Here is a 21,496-nt window from a genome sequence, read left to right as displayed (position 1 = left end):
GGAGTGGAACAGGATCTCAGCAAAGACATGTGGAACACTGGCCAACTCCAAACCGAGTAGAATAGCTGCTGTGCTCAAAAACAATGGTGGACACACAAAATACTAAAAACAATAACGCTTCAATGTTAGAGAGTACATGGGGTGTACTCTCTTTTGTTGCCCCCCTCCCCCCCTTTTTCGCAGATATGCCCATTGTTTCCACAGAATAAATGTTTTGGGCCTCTAGAATGTATGACAATGTCTACTCCATCATTTCTTTGAGGCTTGTGTTTATAATACATCTAAGTAAAAAGTTACAACAAAATATGGACATTTTTTTTTGTAAAGTGTGTACTCACTTTTTGTGAGATACTATGTATGTATGTATATGTATGTATATGTATGTATGTATGTATATATGTATATATGTATATATGTATAACATAAGGACTTCAGGGTCAGGAAGTTTCTGGCGAAGCTGTTGAGTTACGGGTCTGAATATAACACGGCTCAAGAATTTGACCTTCACAGAAACAGGACTCTCGATATGATGTGGCTAAAACGATCAAAAACCTTTGAATTTACTCATTCCTCAGGTTCATACTCCACTTTGTTTACTTCTCTCGTCATTAATAATGGAAATGGTTATCCTAAAATAAATGTAAAAATTCCCTGCTCTACGTCTTGCCAAAGTTGCTGCAATTAACTCCCTTTTACCTGGAATTTTGTGCATTTGCGATGTCGACATTGATTGTGATGTTGATTTTGATATTGAGCCAGAGATTGTGGCATCCATTGAAGATGCAAAGGTAGCTTCCATGGGTCTTGCACCTTTGATGTACTTCTGTGGGCCTCCATGATAACTTGATAATAGACCTGATTTTGTGTACAATTGACTTTATGCAGTTATAATGAATAAAAATATCTTCTGCCTCCTTTTTATCTTGCACCCTCTGTCCTCCCTGTGCTTTGTCCCACCCCTGCCCCCCCCCCCCCCATCAGGTATCTGTAGGACTTGCATGGTCCACCAGCAACCCTCTTCTAGTGAAACTGCCAAAATGCAGAACCACTGCTCACCTTCACTCATTGGTTTTTTTTTTTTTCTCTCCTCCTCCCCCCCCCACCATCTGTGAAAGCAACTTTCACACTTCCATCTCATTCTGCCCTCCAGGCCTTCAAGATAGCTGCTCACCACCAAATCAAATCGTCCCCCATCAAAAACCATGATCTTTTATACACCTGTTAAACCAACTTACCCCCCTTTCCCACCCCACCAAAAAAAAAAAAAATTGGCTTCTGAATATCCATCTTGTCCACCCCTTGCATTCTCCCCTATCCCTCATTGTTACCCGCATCCCTTGTTTGTCCATCTCGTCTATTTTCTTCTCCAGCCCCACCGTTGGCGTTTCCCCTTCTCTTTCTGGTGTTCCTTTCATGTTTCATCTTGATCCGTTCTGTGGTCTAGCTCTTCCATGAGCCTTGACTTTGTACATTAGAAGTTCAAGATTGTGAAAATTTGACCAAAACTCGATCTAACCAAATTTTTTTGGTTTCATCCTCTCCCAAATAATGAAGATGTGAATGTGGTCAGTTATTAGAGTACAAGTACATCATTCAGTAGAAAAAAAAATGCCTTTTTATTTTTATTTTTTATTTTCAATTTGGTGTTTAATAGGAAGGTGTAAGGTTAATACACTTACCTTGTAAGCTGTCTGGTCAGTTTATAGTTTTATCAGGCATCACAGGCAAGGTGTTGCATTAAAGTTCCCCATCCTCATGGATGCATTTTGAGTCTGGCATTGCATCTGCTACCATGATTTGGTTGTTGATCAGCCACTTTGGATTAACAGGAGGTGAGCTTCAAGATTTCACCTTTTCTTGGTCAAGTCTTGGCAAAGCAGATCCTTCATTTTGACATTTAATTCAGACCAACTGATGCATTTTCTAGCGTTGATGGTAAAGACATTCATTCATATATATATATATATATATATATATATATATATATATATATATATATATATATATATATATATATATATATATATATATATATATATATATATATATATATATATATATATATTTTATTTTTTTTTTTGTACAAACTTTGAACTACTACTTTAGCCCCAGTTATAATTCCTGGAAACACCTGCTCCCTATGGGAGTGGTGAAACTGCAATTCAAAACACCTCACTGCACTGAAATATGGGGACAGGAATGCTGTACTGTAAAAGGTGGGGACTTGTACCTTCTCCCACCTGGAGTGGTGCTACATGATACACATTTACATAGAGAATTTTCATTCTCCCCCCCCTCCCCCACAGACCACTGGTAAATTTAAAAACCTCTATGCACTAATTTGGGTCATGCTGATCCTCTGCAATTGGCCCAGAACTGCAGGAGTAGCATGACACACAAACACCGGTCTGCTGTGACTTGTAGTGAGGATTCTTGGCGTGTGTGCTTCATGAAAGGGCTGGCCAAGCCTGACTTTGGACAGGAACTTGTGATTTGTTCAGGGTTCTGTCCAACTCTTTGTGAAAGACAACCGTCGGATATTTATTGTCCAACAACCAGTGCTGAAGGACACTTCTTCCATCTAACATCTCCTGGTGGACAATGTGCAGATTGCCCCACCTGGCATACAAAATGCCAGGGTGATAGTTTCATGAGACATCGATGGGTTGGGATTCAAAATCGGATCACATGGCCTAAAGACAAGTGTACATCCCTTTAAAGCTATACTGCAAGCCACAATTGTTTCTGGGATGTCGAAACTGCAAAAAATGGCCTGTTACAAATTCCTTCAAGTTGTCCTTGCTCCTCAACTTGTGCACTTGTAAAAGATTACATGGTGGGTAACCACTTTAGAATTTCAGGCATTCAAATACTGAACTTTGAATTTGGAGCTTCAACCTATTCCAGACGTAATTTCATATGATTGGATCTGAGTTTTATATAATGTCATGCTTTCCCAGTTCCAGCTGGATTTCTATACTTCCTTGTTTAGAAGACAAATGGTGATACAAATAGTATCACCATTTGTCCAGCAGAGAACATTAATTTTGGGCATTTTTGAGGTCGATACCTGAAATTTCCATCAACTCTCCATGAAGCAACCTTTTCTTGGAAACTCCAACAAGCTATGCACCCACTGCTGGTTGAACTTTATAAGATTGTTTCAGTGAACTTTTAGGCCCTCGGAAGAATTTATAAAAATCAAGTCTTATGCAATTCATAACTTGAAGGCTACTTTGTTCACTTGGTCTATTGGAGTTTTGGGTTAATTTTGAATCATTTCAGGCATGCAAGTTCTGTTTTATAGCAAAAATTTCTCCTGTCTGTGGATGATGTTGCGATTTCATGGGATGGCCTGGAGTTGCTTTACCCCCTCCCCAGTCAAACATTCATTCTTAAACTTTTTTAATTTACAGGTTTTATCATGCAGTACTTAAATAATTAATTAGTCACTGTATCCATCATTCTCCTGAGTCAGTGTTGCTGCATACCGGGGTGGAGGGGAAGGGAAGGAGGTACAAGAAATTCAGCAGCAATAAAGCAACTTTCAGGCCAACCTATACAAGGACGTGGGAGGCGTAGAAAGCCATCTGGCCTCGACTTCTGCTCTAACTTGTTCTTTTTAAAATTGATGTTTGACATTTTGGTTTATAAAAGATTTTGAAGATTAGATGGATGACGTGTACAAACTAGAACAGCACTCGGTAGAGCACATACCTCCCTCCGCCAGGCTGAAGAGTACACATTTTCTATCCCGCTGATGTGCTGGATATGCATCTGGACCTGAATGAAAACCTAATCTGCTTGTCACCTACCCAACCTGTCCGCCAAGTTTTGGCCAAATCTGTCCATAACTTTTTTTTTTTTTTTAATATATATCCTGCTCAGACAAGCAGGGTTGAATACATAACTTCTGTCCACCTTCAGCTGTGGAGGTAATACGATTTTAAGGATGAATGCTTCGTTTTTCTTGCATCAGTGTTGAACTTTATTCTTGTAAAACTAAACATAACTTTAATATTTTACACAACAAAACTTTCATGTAACGTGGTGTTTCCACCTTCCCTTTCATTTCAGCCATGTGTAGTCCTTACCACCCTTGTCTCGATTGACCATGAAATTGTCAAATTGAGTGTGTATAAGAGGCTGAAATGTTTGAGATGCTTTGAATCTTTATTATCAATATATTTTTTTCCACCATTTATTCATTTTGATATTCTTATGTGGGGTTTCAAAGATGTTCGACTTGAATGGTTGCATTAGAAGTTTCTTTATTTTATTTTATTTTTTTAAATAATTCACTTATTTATTTGTTTCTATACTTTGTTTTAAGCATGTTCGGTCTCAAATAGTCTTGTTCCCACTGTAATTTTCAATTGCACTTTATTATTTTGTAATTCACCTAATGGTATCACACATTACTAATAATTCATATTGTAATCCAAGCACTTTCGCTTTCAATCATTTTTAACCTGATTTAAAATGCACGTATTTACTTGTTATCATGACAGGCTGCAAGTTGCCAATCTTGAAGTGTAGTGTGAAGGTGGGGGTGTAATAGTGGCATAGCAATTGTAATGGTTTGTTTTGATGTTTTTTTTTATTGCAATCATAACTACAATCTTATTGGATTATATTCCCTGGGGGTATCAAGCCCAATCTTCCTCCTTTTACTGTGTGCGCATCTTCTTGCAGATATCTGCACAGCCATGGATGGAGATTACGATTATTTGCTGAAATTGTTGGCATTGGGAGATTCTGGTGTGGGTAAGACTTGCTTCTTGCACCAATATACTCAAGGAAAGTTCAACAGCAAGTTTCTCACCACTGTTGGCATCGACTTCCAGGAAAAGCGTGTGGTACGTCATGTGGATGGGAAGTTATTCTTTTTTTTTTTTTTGTTTCTTTAGGGGAGGGTAATGAACAGTTGAAAAAATAGTTTGGTGTAGGTGTATATCTTTCCTTTTTGTATTTTTACAAAAGCACTTGTAGATAGATAGTGGAGGAAGTTTGAAGAGCATTGTTAACTTTTTCTTGGACACTGCAAAGATGGGTGGGTGGGGGGGGGGGGAGAGAGAGAGAGAAGGTATGTACACACACCACTCAAATTTAAACAGGAAATATTTTGTTTAACAACTACAATTTATTTTTGACCTGCCAACATTTGTCATTGTTGAATACAAGGTTTGTTGCCAATTTTGCTCCACCTTGTGTGTGGAAAATCAATGATTGGTTGTCACCACATTTGAGCTTGCTGAAGTGTTATTTTTTCCAAGGAATGACACTCAAATGTTTAAAACATTGATGTTCCAATTAAAAGGAATACATTGTTCCATTTTTAAATATTAATTGAAACTGAAATTTGTTCCTTTTTGATTTGTATGATCGATTTGAGCTAAGGTCTTGGCGATGACCAATTATTATTATTGCTCATTGAAGTGCCCATCTATGACTGGTCCCTGTAAATACCACAAATATCATTTCAGCTGATGTATCCATCTTCTGTGATCATTGCATTATTTAAATTGCTGGTGGACCCTGCATATTTGCATCCCTGTGCTTGGCGTATTTGTGGTTTTTCACGGGATTTTTTTTTTATTTCCCCTCTCCTTCCCTCCCGCCCCCCCCTTATGAATCGCGAACTGCCGGGAACATATCCCCCTTTTTCACAGTGCAATTCCCCGACATTTGTGGATTCGCCATTTGTGGCATTTTCCAGGAACATATCCCCTGTGAATAGTGGGGCCCGACAGTACTTTGTGTGCATGTCTATTTTTGCCATTTAATTCTAGCTTGTTTCCAAAAGGTCAAGTACTCATTTTGATCTATAAAAAATGCAATCCCTGGAGTTTCAATGTACAAGTTGAATTGGCAAACTTCCCCAATTTTTTTTTTTTCCTCCATTCATAGATAAGTCTATTTGCAGTAGAAGACTTGGCTATATCGACTATGGTAATGAGCAAAACTGTCAGAGCAAGAGAGGTGTTAATTTGTCCCTGGCAATCATAATGCATCGCCAGCTATGGTACTTTCTGGGTCATGAATATTAATGATCTGTTTTGTGCATATTTCAATTGCTTTGTAGAATGACATCTTTTGACAAATTTGGAATGTATAGTTTTTCAAGATCTTTGTTATGGAGGTACAGTATTTAAAACATGCTACAGAATCGATATCAGCACGAGCTCTTGTAGCGCATCACATTTTGGTGCAGTTTGCTACTCCATAATAAATGTAAGCACCTGATGCTTATTGTAATAAAAGCATTCAATGTTTTTTTTCTACCTAGCTTTGCAGCTGCAATTAACATTCTTTGTAGTCCATTTGCAATGCGTCTTTCGCTTTACGCCAATCCCGAACACATTTCTCGTTTGCTCCATATTCCCAAAGTTTTTCTCACCAAACCGAATAATTTCCATCTTAAAGGATGCCGTGTACGACTTTTGAGACTTTACGGGAGGCATCGAGATGACCTGTCAAGGATAGACGTATAACTAGTATTAAAAGGGTGAGTGTGTACTCGTTTGTTAATTTTGTGTGCATCACTGAGCGGAATAATATTTTGGTAAATGTTCTAGATGTTGGCTTATTGGTTTGTAGTGGTGGGCTTAGGATTCTAGGATTCTAGGATCCTTAGTTCAAATCCCGCTCAGCTGTTTTATTGATACCAGGCGGGGTTAACTCATTTTGCCGACCTCGGAAGGATGACAGGCTGAGTGCCAGCATGCTGGTATACTGTGTCGGAGTGGCGAACCATCCAGGATTGTGCCCAATAGCCAAGGAGACTGCTTAAGCAGCACCAACGCTCTGCACAGAGTATGGTTCTCTCCTCCTTTCGGCAATGATTTCTGTAGTGTTTTAAATGAACAATTCTACAATATATTTCAGAAAAATCGCTTTACAATTTTTTTTTTCATTTTTGCACTTCAATGTCTTGAACCATACATAAGTCGAAGCCTGGAGTTCTGGGGAGGGGGGCGGGGGGGGGGTTGAGCGGAGCATCGACTTGTATGCCAAAAAGCCAGTACATGCACAAATATGCTATTGCACCATTCAAGTAAAATTGTTGTTTTATCTTTTCCTGATGTGACTACAGTCATACGAACAGGACAGTGCAGCAGGGCGAACACAGAAATTGCATCTGCAGTTATGGGATACTGCTGGCCAGGAGAGGTAAATATTTCTTCTTGCATGCACTTTGCTTCACCAGCACAATGTGAAAATGAAGAACACAAAGTTTTAATCTATCAATTTAAATTATTTAATGAACTTCTAAAAAGGTTCATTTTCTTGCACTCTTGGTTTCACTCGGAGCCAAAGCTCTGAACTACTCGTACCACCCACTGTAAAATAATGACTCAACATTGGACAGCAGAGGTTGGATTTGTCTTGGAGTGTAGAATATCTTGCTTGTGAAATAAAATTTGGCATCATTATTCATGCCTGTTCTGTCATTTCAAAAGTGAATGTTGAGCTTTGCCTGCACACAGTTTTTCTGATATGAAAGGGAATATCTATTGTATAAAAGCTAAAGATGTTTGTGACGCAACTCCTCTAAACTCCCAAGATTAATCACGATGAAACTTTCTCGGATAATTTTTTTTTCACAATTCATGACTTGTAAACACATGAGCCACCAGCTGTTATAGGGAGGGTTCTGGGAGGGAGGCCATGACTTTTTACCTGGCAACGCCAGGTACCTTTGCTCATCGTCATTGTTTTACGGCTGTTTCCATGCTTGCACGTGTATAAGATATTTCAGAAACCAATGCTTGTCCATGGCAGGCACCCTCATGAGTTGGGACCTTTTCGCAGAAAGTGTTGGTGTGGCACATGGATTCATAACAGCTCGATCAGAGATGATTATAATTTATTTGGAATGATACAATAATTGTATATAGGGGCTGATGTAATTATTGTCTTGTATTTGGGCTGATATAACTTCTTAAGAAGTGATGTAAATTAGAGGTTGAGTCGTGACTTTTTGTTCGGATCTCGAGTTCGTAAATTTTAACATTATCCCATAAGGTTTGCAATCATTTATTTATTTAGTTTTTTGTTGTTGTCCCCCCCCCCCCCCCTTGCAATAACAGCACAAAACTGTTTCACAATGAACATTACAATATGAATAGTACTGTTGAGACTTGATATGCAAGCCCTTCTAAAATTAATTTAGGTTCAAGAGTCCCACACTCGAACACCTTGGTCATTTTTTTACAGGGTGTCCACAGTCTTCTGGTTTAAAAATTACAACCAAACCTAAAGTGTTTTTTTTTTTTTTATTTATTTTTTTTTTTTAATAAACCCTTGCCAAAGGAGGGTATTGCGTTTGGGTCGCTCCGTCTGTCTGTTTTGTTTGTCCGCACAACTTTCGTGGTTTTCCCCATCTGCTTGTCGATTGAGACAAAATTTTCATCATAAGTGTGACTACTCGTGTAGAACGTTTCAATGATTGACGTCAGAGGTCATGTGGTGTGGTAGTCATTGGGAAATCTTTGCACCTCCATCTCTGAAACTTGGCAAATGGCAAGTGCTCTTCATGGGGATTTTTATTTTTTATTTTTTTTTTGGATGTCATGGGTGCCTTTGTTATGACATCATAATTGCATACGTGGAACGCTACATCTGATTAGTATGAAAATTTGAGGGTCATCGAAGAATATGACTTTTTTGTTTGTTTTTAGCTCGCCTGTTTGAAGAACAGAGAGCTATAGTGATACCCCGGCGTGAGCGTGAGCGTGAAAATGTTAGTTTTTGGTGCAAGTTATTTCCTTTCTAATTTTTTATCTATCTCTTTTTTTTACTGATTACAATATACATATATTGCTTTAAAATTATTTGTCAGACTTCACTGCAATGCTTTATAAAAAATATTATTCGATTAGTCTTTTATAAGCGGGCGAGCATTGGGTGGCTTTGACACCAACTCTGGTTTTCTCTGGAACCGCTTAATCAAGCGACATGAAACTTCACAATCATAATCTAGTTGTGATGGGAATACAAGTTTTAAATTTCAACTTGATCGGGCACATGTTCTGGCAACCAGAATTATTTAATTGTTTTGATTGGGGTTCTTTCTTAACTTTTTTTTATTTTTTTTTTTTGAAAAAGGCTCACTTGGATGTTCCTAAATGGGTTTGAGGGTACAATAGTAGCTTGAATGTGAATCCTATCCAGGTTCCTCCAGATGATTACTTAATCTTTGCACTTTCTTTTTACTTTTTCTTTGCTTGCTTGGGTTCCTTCTGATGACTATGCAGGACTGTTCCTATTTGGTTCCATAAAACCATCCTATCGTGCATTAGTCAGCCAAAAACTTAATGTGTGGTGAGATCTCATATGTGTTCACAAAACTCGTGTGGGTTTTCAGATTCGTATATATCGTCGTCGAGGCTTGTGGAAGGACTAGTACACTGGATCAGGATACAATAGAACAGACAGACACCAACAGCAGAGCTGAAGGCCAAAATAGAGGCAAACTTGGACAAGCAATTGGGGGGAGAGGATGCATGGGGTGGATAAGATGGATATAGGGAAAAACGGGGAATGAGGACACTGTTACTGTGGTTAATGAGGGTAGAAAAGATCATGGTTTTGGATTGGATGATCTGAGATGAACGGCTGTCTTGAAGACATGGAAGGAAAAATGAGATTGAAGAGAATGTGGAAGTTAGTTCTACAGGTTGGAAAAAGGAATGAATGAGTGGAGGTGAGCAGTTATATTTGCACATTATGGTAGTTAACCCATCCTGATGCATGAAAGCTGACAATTCAGAAACCAAACCTTTTTCAGGTAGTATTTGTCATCAGTCAAGTTCAGTATGGAACATGCCAACTCTTCATGCTGTGCCTTGTCATTAGGTTCTAAAGCTTGCACTATCTGCACCTCATATGCGTGAAGATGCAACCTCTTGTGTACTGGTAACTTTGGTAGCTGGGGTTTGTGGTGTATTGGCAGGGAGCGTTGATGGGGCGTGGAGGAGTTGTGATGGTAGTCACGTGTCGGCAGGGCATATAGCTGTTCGCGTCCGCTAGATGATCGAAGTAGTGTACATCCGGACATGCAATAAACAGAGTTACGGCAACCCTCACGACTCTACGTGCCTCACTGCTCTCCGGACATTACATTGGCGACGAGGCTGTTTCGGATCGAAGCGTGCAGAGTGCCTGGTTTTCCTCGGTATTGACTTTGAGTCGTTGCCGGAGCAATTAGATTGCTGAGCGCCGGGAAAATCAGCGCAGCAAGCGCGGTTCGAGTTCGATCACTGGGCGAGTAGCCCAGGGAAGCGCATCGCGAGTTTCGCCGCACTGGTGAGATCTCGCCGGCGCCTGCAAGTTCACGTCGAGTGAACAGCAGCCGGGCTCGGAGATCGGTTTGTTTCTGGTTTGCTCGAGTCGGAAATGGTTTCTGCAATGCCACGGCTAAAGGACGAAGACATTACATTCAACTCGGAAGCAGCATCGGCCGTCGCACAGACTGAGATGGCCAGAGCACGACGGGTGATCCTGAGGTCCGCGCGGTGTACCAAGCACCCACAGCCGCACACACAGTCTTCGGTGCGGGTCGTGACCGAACGTTGCAACGCAGTCAGTCGGACGGTGGTCTGAACACTCAGGGACATCTACGGTGTGTGTGCCAAGTGTCATTGGCCATCATAACGGTCATGGACGGTGGTGTGCGAAGCGACCCCTACGTCCCGGGTCGAGACCTACTGCCGGTAGGGTGTTTTGTGCATGACGTACGTTTTTTACGCCCCGGGTCGAGTCCTGCAGCCTGGGCAAGGTTTTGTGGATGGAACGCCGATCGTGTTTCATGTTGACACCGGAGCGGCCGTGTCGTTCATAAGCGAGCGCACCGCTCGTGCACTCTCCGGTCTATGCCTTTTCAGGTCTACCCTCACATTGCACACGTATACCGGTGAAGCGTTGGCAGGGCACACGTATTGGTCGCCCGTCAAGGTCAGCGGGTCGAGTTCTCGCTGTTCGGGGTGCGAGTGTCGGAGCTGGTTGGCCTGTATTCAACTGGACGGGACGGCGCCAGCCAGTGGCCTTGGACGTCCCGTGCCGAGCCGATTAGAGTATCGGTGGGAGGAGGTTCCTGTTTCAGAGTTCGTACCTCTAAGTGCACCTGTGTCTCCTTCGGGCCCCGTACCTCCGTTTGGGCCTGGGCCTCCCTCGAGACCCGAGGGCGAGGTCCCGGCGGCAGGAGCCGCGGCGATGCAACATGGGTTTCCGTTCATTGCTTCCTGCAACTACGATATACGGTTCCAGAGTGACGGGGACCATGCCAGCTGTGACGGGCTCTCGCGCTTACGTTGCGCTCATGATACAGTACACGCCTGTGTCGTTCAGGCGATTGGAGCGAGCTGGTCGCATTTAAGAAGTTCGCAGAACGCGACCATCGACGGTGTCCTCTTCGACGTTCAGATGGGGACGTGCACGAAGTCGCCTCAACGTCGTGACAACCAAGAGGCGTGCGCGCAGCGTGGTTCATGATTTGTTAATTGTTGTGTTTGATTCTCGCGGCACGAGTGATTCAGCTTGGCATTATAAACGCAAATGCCGACAGTCCGCGTGTGAGCGAAATGTGTTTTGATTGGGATCGATGCTTTCTTTGATGTGAAGAACTTGCGGACGATCGTTGTGAATAAAGAGGTCTTCCCAATCCCGATCTTCGATGACAGTCCGCAGTTCGCTGCACTCTCATGTGTTAGGATTATACTGTGGGAATGCGCTGTGCGTAAAGAGAAGTTTGCCTCTGCGCAGACGATGTTTTTGCTGTTTTATGACCCTGATATGTATCCAGTCAACGCTGATCGTCCGTTCGGACGTGCATTGAGATCTCGACTGGATTTGGTGCATGGTTTTGTGATGGGATTGGTGGTACTGCAGCAGGCTAATTGTCGGTTCGACTTGCACGTGGAACGACGACGCTGTTCAGCGTCGCCCCTCCAGTTCATCTCGCGGGGGCCTGGTATCTCACCAAAGCCGCCCTCCCCGCTGCTCCCGCCAGCGCCGGCGCCCTCACATCTGGCGGACTCAACGTGCTTACCTGTTTCTGTCCGGGGGGGGGGGGGACGAGCGAACTTGACGGCCGCGCAGGGGGTTCGTCTGAGCGTGTCACCTCGACCTAGTCAGGGGACTTGTAGGTGGGCTGTCTGGTGGCGCCTCTGCTGCATAGTTATACTGTGCTCCCTGACTTCCTGCTTTATTTCTTTGCATCAGCCATTGTTATTAGGGTCTGTTAACACCATTGACTTCGTCGGGCGACTCAGTACTCGAGCATTAAGTCCACTGAGTTTGGATTCCACCTCACTCGCGAGGTGATGAGTATGGAAGAGTGAATTATGTACCAGCTTAAAACAACGGCATTATTGAAGCAGATTGTACAGATGAAGTACGTTTTCTTTTGTGCCATCTCATCTGGGTTTTTCTCAGCCCGACAATCACCCCGGGGTTAGGTCGAGTGTCGTGGTATTTGGAGGGTTTTACATGGTTGATGTCATTTTTGTTCCTCTGCTTTTGTGTGTCATAGTTTTTTTTTTTTTTGCCATTTCTGCTTGTCGTTATAATTGTCATTTTATAATCATGCTTTTAGGAGGGAGGAGTGTGGTGTTTTGGCAGGGAGCGTTGAGGAGTTGTGATGGTAGTCACGTGTCTGCAGGGCATATAGCTGTTCACGTCCGCTAGAGGCTCGAAGTAGTGTACATCCGTACACGCAATAAACAGAGTTACGGCAACCCTCACGACTCTACGTTCCTCACTGCTCTCCGGACATTACAGGGTTCACATGAGGCACACCGAATAGACTTTACAGCACTGCGTTGGACGGTCTCTTGAACTTTAGCAATGGCTTCTGCAAGGCCTGGCCGTCCACTTCGAGGCCTGTCAATCAAACTCCCAGTGTCCAGATACTTGTGAAACCATGTCCTCATGTGAGGTATGGAGGGAGGGTACTTTCCATTTATGACGGTGGTAATTCTGTTGAACAGTTGTCAATTTTTTTTTTTTTTTTGACTCCATGAACCAGATGACACATTTTGCTTTCTCCTGCATAATCACCATTTTCATTTGGCAATTGATCAATAACAACTGACCACCCAGATTTAGACCTTCAAAACAAAGAAAAATAGAAACGTTGGATAGTTGAGAAACAACATGGAAAACAAAACATGTCATTGTATCTCTTGGTTTAGTTTTAATAAAATTTTAAAACTGGAACAAGACTGGACACCTGCAACAGTAGGTGTTGGTGTCATAAGACCTCCAATGGTTGGCTATCTCAGAACTCAGCTCGTACTTTGCTATCTTCACCTAAACCACCTCCGAGTCCACAATCTTCTTGGCCTATCTTTATCCTCAACTAAACCGTGCAAGTAAGGTTGTTTTGGGTTGTTTTTTTTTTTTCCTCCTCCCCCTTTCTATACAAGGTGTTTTTGAAATAACAGTTCCCCTTTTCAAACTTTGCTGGAAGGATGTTTGGTTGGCAGGCTTCTCGCCACCCATTCTTGCTTGATATAGTTGAGATTAAATTGGTTGCCAATTTGAAAAACTGAGAATCTGCAAGGGGTATTTATAAATGGAGCCTTTGACAAACAAAACTTATTGGTTTTTGGAGGCCTCAGGAGGCACATACCAACACACTTGGGAGCCCTGGTGTAGTTGCATCTAATATTTTTGGCTTGCAAAATTGCTTCTACCCTTGTATAGATGGAAATGCATCGTTTGTGTCAGATTCAAACTCCTGTGATCCTGGCTCCTTGTACATTACAACCAATATGTACGTGAAGAGCTCAACAGATTATCGGATGAGATTTGTACATGAGCAAGAAAACGGACCAGAAAAGGGATCATCAATTTAGCAACAAATTTCCAAACACTGGTGCAAATGATGGATACTACACAGGAAAACGAAACAAACGAGCACAGCCCCAATGATTGCAATGAAAAAAAAAAAGTAAGCTACAAAAAATATCAGTAAAACATATCGGTTCACAAAACAGGAGGAAGATTATGAAATAAAAATAAAAAAATAGCTTGAAAGGATGGGGATTGGGATGGAGAACGAATTATCAAGGACATTTCAATAATTCTTTGAAGTAAATTGTGGGATTGACTCAATCGGACAAATGCAGGTGTTGTCTGGAGGAAACGAAGTACCAGCCAACTCGTGTTGGAACAGCTGTACACAGAAGGATGTGACATCAGAGAAATCCACTAGCATTTCTGTAAATATTTCAACATCCTGGTGCCAGAACAATCACGGAAACAAACCAGAGCCGATCCTCGAAAATTAACAAATAATGCTCACGTGTGACAAGATTATCCCATCAAGTGTGGAAATTGCAAACAAAGTGCTGCGTCCGGATATGGTGCTCAATCATAAAAAGGAAAAAAAATGGCATTGTTGATCGAGGTCTCGGTTCCCAATGACTTCGGACTAAATGCCACAAATAGGGAAAATGACTAAATACCAGGATCTAAAAAAATGAGGTCAACAGGATGTGGAACTTGAAGAAAGCTGAAATTATACTAGTGATAGTTGGAGCTTCAGGAATGATAAAGAAAACACTTACTGAGTATTTAAAAATAATTTTGTGGAAATCCCTACAAATGAGCTACCAGTGGAGGCTGTCAGAGGTTCAGTGAAGATTTTGAAAAGAGCCCTTGGAACGATGCTTTGCGAATGAAGTTTCACAATTTTGTCATGAATCGTGGTCCTTTACGGAAAATGAGGAGGTGGAGATTTTGAGTTCTGGGAGAACTCTCTCCCACCTCCTGAAACCTGCAAATGGAGATGACAACCAATGAGGAGCCCCGGTGTAGTTACATCTGTCGTGTTTTTTGGCTTGCTCAATTGCTTCCACCCTCGTATCTATGGAAATGCATCATTTCTGTTGAAGATTCAAACTCCTGTGACCCCTCTCCCCACACCATATCCATGCGTGCATTACAACCAATATCACAAAACTAATGCCATCAAGCAGTGTGGATCCATGCAATGATTACAAATCCAACAGCAACATCAAGCAGTGTGGATCCATACACCAGCGGATTGGTGAACCTCCAAAATGGCCTCAACCAATGATGCCCTGCTTTGGTCATTGGCAGTGCTGCAGGATCTGGATTCACCCAATGAGCCATGCCTGGATACTGGACACACCAATGAGGAGGTGGCCCTCCAAGTAGCCAAAGCAGTGTATGAATGCTCAATCCACATGCCACACCCCTCCCAGGGACCGTTTTAGCCAGGAGATTCAAGGGCTGCAGGTTAGGCATGTCTGGGGATTTTATGAGAAAAGCTTGATCCTCCGAGGACGTTGGAGGCTGGTGAATGCGGCGCAGCAGTTTCCGTTGACATGCTGGCCATAACGCACTGATTTACTCTCGCTTGATTTCCCTACATCTAATTTGTTTAAGTGCACAAGAGCATGAAATGATAAGCTGTCCTTTTTAAGCCTGAGTTACTGATTCTAATGTCGTGCTTTCCTCTGAAACACTAAAGACATTCACAATTTGCACCTCCCCACACTGTGCACTACATTCTCCTCCCCCCTCTTTCTCCCCTCCCCTCTTTCAATGGGACAAATGTGAGCCCACTGACTTGCATTTGGTGAGTGAGAGACTGACCCTATGCCTTGAACTAATCTCTGTCCATCACTCTTTCTTACCTCGTTTTCCCTGGAATGACTGAGGTGCCTGTGTGGGTAGAACCTGTGATTGTCTGAATAAGAGAGGGTGTGCGTGTGCGCGTGCGTGCCGTGTCTTTCTTCTAATCCGTATAAACCATTTTCCCAACTGCCTGTTCTTTTTCCATTGATTAGAACATAGTGTGGATTTGGTGACGGGGTTTTAACCTCACCGTTTTTGTGGTTATCCATAGCCAATGTTCCACTTGGGTTATCGCTTGGCCATTTTGATTAACAGTGGAGTGTTGGGAAGCACAGTCCTTTTCTGTAGTGATTTAATTTGCTGGGAAAGTATAGCAGGCTTTGGATCCTGGACCCTACCTAAATTAAGCATCTTGGATGGCGTCTGGTTGCTTAGCAACCAGGTTATCCACAGTTTGTTGGCTTAAGGGTTGTCTGCCAGGAAGTGGGTCAAAGAACTCTCCTCGTGACCCCCACCAGAACTGAATTCATAACATCAAGCCCAAAACATGAGGATATTTTAATTCCATGTTGAGAATGTTGCTTTTTCAAAATATCCCTCGCCTCGCTCTCCTCGCTTTTATAAAGAGTGAACTATACTTTACAAGTTGTTCTCAATGAGGCTTGAAAAAGATTGGTTATGATGTGCACTCTTGTTACGATTTCAGATTTCGGAGTTTGACCACTACCTTCTTTCGGGATGCTATGGGGTTTCTCGTGCTGTTTGATATCACAAGTGAACAGAGCTTTGTCAACGTCCGAAATTGGATAAGTATGTGCCACAGCTTTCTGCTTGTATGTGTCTTGTTGTTCTTGACATGTTGTGGTGTACTATTGGCCATGCCTATACTTAACTTTGCTGATTGGTTTAATCAAAAGACAGCATGTTAATCCACTTCACAAACATCGTGCATGTCAATTTGCGTCTCAAAAGGATATTTTGTAAATATTTTTTGATTTCGTTTTTTTTTTGTCATTGTTGCCATCATGGCTGTTTGTGTGCTTCTTCAGAGTACAATTGTTTTTCTTTCTTTCTTTCTTTCTTTTATCTTTATTTTTTTTTAATTTTTTTTTTTTATCTTGCTTCATGAAGTATTTATGATATATTGTGTGTGTGCGCGCTCCTTCCAAGGCCATCACGCTTCATTCGAAAGTGTTCCTGTTCCGTTTGAACCACTATGTTAAAGCTCTGGGTCCTGCTTCTATTCCAGAAAGGCTGGCTTTCAAAACCGGCATCCCTATGTTTAAATGGGTAGTGTTTAGTCCAATGCAGTCAATTGAGCATTAGCTTTCCAATGGTGCCCCTTTTCTTTCTTTTATTTTTATTTTTATTTATTGGCCCCCACCCTCATATTCTATGATGATATAAACATTGTAAAACTGGACCATCACTCGGTTGGGTGCGTACCTCTGCCAAGCTGAATGGCTTATGTCTTGTATTCCATGATAGACTGGATCTGCATCTGGACCAAACCTCAAATTGAATCTGCTTATTTTTTTTTGTCACCTTTTCAACTCATCCACAGTTTTGTAATCTGTCCACAACATTTTAAAATATGGCAAACATCGTTTTTGTCCTCTCAATTGTGAAGAATCACTTAAATTCTCATACCAGGATCCGATCTTCACCAAAATCAAATCTATTTATCCTTGTCGCACACCCCACTTGTCCAAGTTTCATCTGAATCAGTCCAACTTTTTGATATTGTGCAGTCAGACCGACCAGTAAAAATATAACCATGGTGGAGGTATTGCGTGATGGATGGACACTTCTCCTTTGATTAAGAGAAGATCACATGATGTTATATCATCTTTGTGGGGTGGTTTTCATTTTTATTTTTAGAACCTCGTGGAGGATCTCTAAGTCTTACTCGCGTTGTTGTTCTTGTGGACTTTTTTGTTTCACAGCCCACAGTTTTCATCGAAACTTCCTGAAACTTGACATATATATGTAAAAATACCCTGCGCAGACAGTAACCATCTCCGATTTTGAAAATTCCTCCGAGAAAAAAAAGTTATGACGTCAAAATATCTCCGCTAATGGAAATCGCCGAAAAAATTATCTCCGAAACTAGGCAAGCTTTTTGAATTCTGTTTGCGGGAATCGAACAGGGCATTATCAGAGATGAATTACTGCACATATGATTCATCACTATGACGTCATATCAATTTTTATGGCGTCATTCCTATTTTTTTTGTTTCACAACCCAGAGTTTTCATCGGATGTTCGTGAAACTTACCATGTATATGCAGAAAGCCCACACGCAGACAGTAACAATCTCCGATTTTGGAAATTCTTCCGAGAAAAAAAGTTGACGTCATACCGCCGCTAATGGAAATCACCTATACCATTATCTCAAAGTAGGCAAGCTGTTTGAATTTTGTTTGCAGGAATCAAGCTGGACATTAGCACAGATAATTTATCGCAAACCTGATACATCACAATGACATCATATTCGTTTTTTATGACGTCGTCATTAAGAGGACAAGGATCTTAGCTCATTCGAGCTTGTTAAACCAGCATTTAGGCTTTGGGAAGAATAAATATGGTAAATGAGTGATGCCATGAGGTCGTGGAGAGTTATACACAATCTTTTGGTAAATCTCTGCTAATGTAATGACATTCTTTTGTTGGATCAAACAAGTGGCCAAGAAGCTTCTTTTTTTTTTATTGTATGCCTTGATAGCAATAGATTTTGCAGAACTTTGAGGCAACAATGGACATGGCAAACGAATAGACTTCCTGATTTTTCTGCTTATTGGCAGCATCCTCTCAGCTTGTGTGCAAACAGCCACTAAACGTGAGCACTGATGCTTTGAGTGATCACATCACCGATGTTTTATTCATTTAGACAAAGTACTTTGTTTTATCCGTTACTGTGCAGTGCTTCGTAATTTTGTGCATATTTTGAATTGAAACTGCTTTAATTTACTTGCTGTTCATATGATTTCTTCTTCACAGGCCAATTGCAATCTTGTGCCTACTGTGATGATCCAGACATGGTGCTCTGTGGCAACAAATTGGACCTTGAGGATCAACGTGCAGTTTCATGTGAAGAGGCTATGAAGCTTGCTGAAAAATATGGGTATATTATTTATGTATATATATATATATATATATATATATATTTATAGGGCTTTGCCTTGATGCAGTCAAATTGTACGAATGTAGCATTTTCAGTGAGGGAGAGCAGACGGCAAATTGGAATTTTTGTTCGTAGTTTTTTTTTTTTTTTTTTCTTCATCTTTTTGGGTCTGTCTGGAACATTTGGCACATAGAATCGATCAGGACGTAACCTAATGAAAGGAACAGTCGAATGAGGGGGTGAAATGTACCAATAGTAGGGATGAGGGACAAAATAAAGGAAGACTTGGATGAATGAGGGGCAGGGGAGGACCCACAGAGTAGACAAGATGGATGGAGAAGCAAACTGAGGAACAAAAAATGAAGAAATTACTGTTAATTTTTAAAACGCCAGAAAGGTGGTGGGAGAGGACTGACAATCTACCTTTGTCATGTGAAAGCGATAGGCTCATAGACTGCTTCATCGTGGGAGATTCCAATTATCTTGAGGGCCTTGGTTTTCATGGCATCCTTCTGAGCAAGGTGAGAGTCGGGGGCACCAGCCCAGAGGGGAGAGCAGTATTCCATTAAGCTGTGGGGATAAAAGTTCAGGTGTGCCAGGGAAAGACTGCATGATGGAGGATGCATGCCTTGTTGGTGACTGGCTTTTTAGGCAAGCTTGGATATGGTCTGCCCAAGAAATATCGGGGCTGATTATCCAAAATGTTTGAGTGACAACTTCTTGAAGAGGATTGTTAAGAATATGGGATCAGTCTTTTTTTTTTGGAGAGTGAGAGATGTCAGGATTGAAAGACTTATTCCAATTTTGACCAGCTTGTGATGTCAAGAACTGAAGGATGAGGGATGTAATTGTAGAGGGCAGAGTTGTCAGCAAATAAATGGGAATTTCCAGAGCTATCCTTGAAAATGAGGAATCCGACTAACCCTGAACACTGCCTTGGGGGCACTCGAGCCTTGATGCTCATCGAGTTTCTCCAACAGCATCTCGATGAACAACTTTCCTTCTTTGATTTCTGATCAGTGGGTACTTGCTTCTCAAAAATCAGAAGCAGGTACTTCTGATTGAATTCAAGTTATCACTTGTTAGCTGGGAAATCCATGTATCAAAATTTGGGGCTGGTATATTGAAGTTTTGTGCAATACAGGTTTGTCAGCTTCGACATTGACTACCCCTGACACCCCCTCCCTCAAGAGCTTCATCCTCAGACACAGAGTGCCAATTAGCCAAATTAAAATGTTTCCACCACCAAGCTTTATCAGGAACTTTCAATAAACAAAGGAAAAAAGGGCATTTTATAAAGTCTTTAATGTGATATTTTCCATTTCTGGTCATTTAAAACTGCTTTTTAATAACCTGTGCTTGGCAAATTTACCAATTGATTGCTTATATTAGTCCTTTTCTTGCAAATATTGATTCATGGCCAACTGAAATTTTCTTTTTTGTGTGATATTGACACAGGATGCCGTACATAGAAACAAGTGCTGCAACGGGTGATAACATAAAGACTGCTGTGAACAAACTCATTGATCTGGTCATGAAGCGCATGGAGCAGTGCATAGACAAGTCGTGGTTTCCAAAAGGGACTGTACCTACAACTACTCTGCTTAAAGGAAGGGCAGATATGAGCAAAAGCGAGAAGAGTTCATGTCCCTGTTGATTTCCACCAAAGGAGTTTGTATCAAATTTTCAGTATGAATGGAGTGCGGTTATTTTGACAAGACTCACGAGGTTGAACATATAGGTCACTGCAGTTGATTGATGTGCTTAATGTAGGGTTTGTATATTAAAACGTGCTCGGTGAACAATGCCTTTCATTTGCCATAGCATTCAAGTTGTTACACATTTGAGCTTGGATCATAAATGCGTGATATAAAGTCACTTTTTTTTTTTTGTACATTTTTAGTGCCATATACTTGTAAATGTGAATTAGCTGGTGATGGACCAAAGTTAAACCGGGGGCTGTTGTAAGTGCTTGAAATACAAGTTTAGCATCCTAAAGAGGAGGATGATTGGCTTTGCCACTGACTTTAAAATGTGAGGGTGAAAATTCACAAACCATTTGAATCGATCATGAAATGCACACCTTTCTACACCCCATTTCCTTGAGGCACCTAATTATTTTTATCATCACTTCTTTCTGTCTTTCTTTTTTTCGCTTGGTTTTTTTCCCCCACTCCCTTATGATACTGCTGAAAGTCTAGTTTGAAGGTGCAATAAGTGAATGTAATATTGCTTTCGTGCAAGGTCTTTTATATATTCTAAGTGTGACTTGGTATCGTGTCTTCAACTACCATTCCAAAAGGTTGCATGTTAACGAGATTTTCTTGAAGTTTACATCACTTTGAGGGTGGTTCCAGTTAAAGATGTTTGTTTATATGAATTTCAAATAAACAGATTTTTAAGAAAAGTGGTATTAATTGAACCAAGGCAGACTTGTTGAGTTTTTTATTTTATTTTTTTTTTTTTTTCTTTTTGTACGAAATTGGTGCTATGGTCCCTGCATGTCTCGTACAGTAGACCATGGGCCGAGCTCCCATTTTAATTTCGTGACCCACCTCATGTATCTACCTGTATTTATAATACTAGTACGTGCCTGTTAAAAAAAAAAATTAACTTTCAAACCGCTAGCAAGAAACAACAACCACCCAGGCCGTTCCTTCGCTCTTGCGTGCCGTACGTGCGTGACCCGGAAGTTCGCATATCGCAGTTACGATTATTCGCAATTTAGTTTTAATGGCCAATTATTCAATTAGCGCCAAC

The 21,496-nt window shown here is 41.3% G+C and overlaps 1 protein-coding gene across 5 annotated transcripts in view; it reads left to right on the top strand.

Annotated features, from left to right (window-relative positions):
• LOC147030599 (ras-related protein Rab-27A-like) overlaps window positions 1-21,158 on the top strand; it is a 32,347-nt gene extending 11,189 nt beyond the window's left edge. For 4 of the 5 annotated variants that reach the window (XM_085874841.1, XM_085874838.1, XM_085874840.1 and 1 more), the window contains 5 exons: window positions 4,696-4,859; window positions 7,097-7,173; window positions 16,319-16,422; window positions 18,613-18,736; window positions 20,195-21,158. In XM_085874841.1, the coding sequence (XP_085730967.1) occupies window positions 4,710-4,859; window positions 7,097-7,173; window positions 16,319-16,422; window positions 18,613-18,736; window positions 20,195-20,393 (654 nt within the window). In that variant the 5' untranslated portion in view covers window positions 4,696-4,709 and the 3' untranslated portion in view covers window positions 20,394-21,158. Of the gene's footprint in view, window positions 1-3,792; window positions 3,936-4,695; window positions 4,860-7,096; window positions 7,174-16,318; window positions 16,423-18,612; window positions 18,737-20,194 lie in introns of those variants that run through there. The other variant, XM_085874842.1, reaches the window with a different exon arrangement.
• The last annotated feature ends 338 nt before the right edge of the window (window positions 21,159-21,496 follow it).

The sequence above is a fragment of the Eptatretus burgeri genome, chromosome 3, assembly GCF_056783735.1.
Source record: "Eptatretus burgeri isolate ZD-2024b chromosome 3, Ebu_testis_v1, whole genome shotgun sequence".
NCBI lineage: Eukaryota > Metazoa > Chordata > Myxini > Myxiniformes > Myxinidae > Eptatretus > Eptatretus burgeri.
The sequence above is the reverse complement of the archived record's forward strand: the minus strand, read 5'-3'. Positions and strand labels throughout refer to the sequence as shown.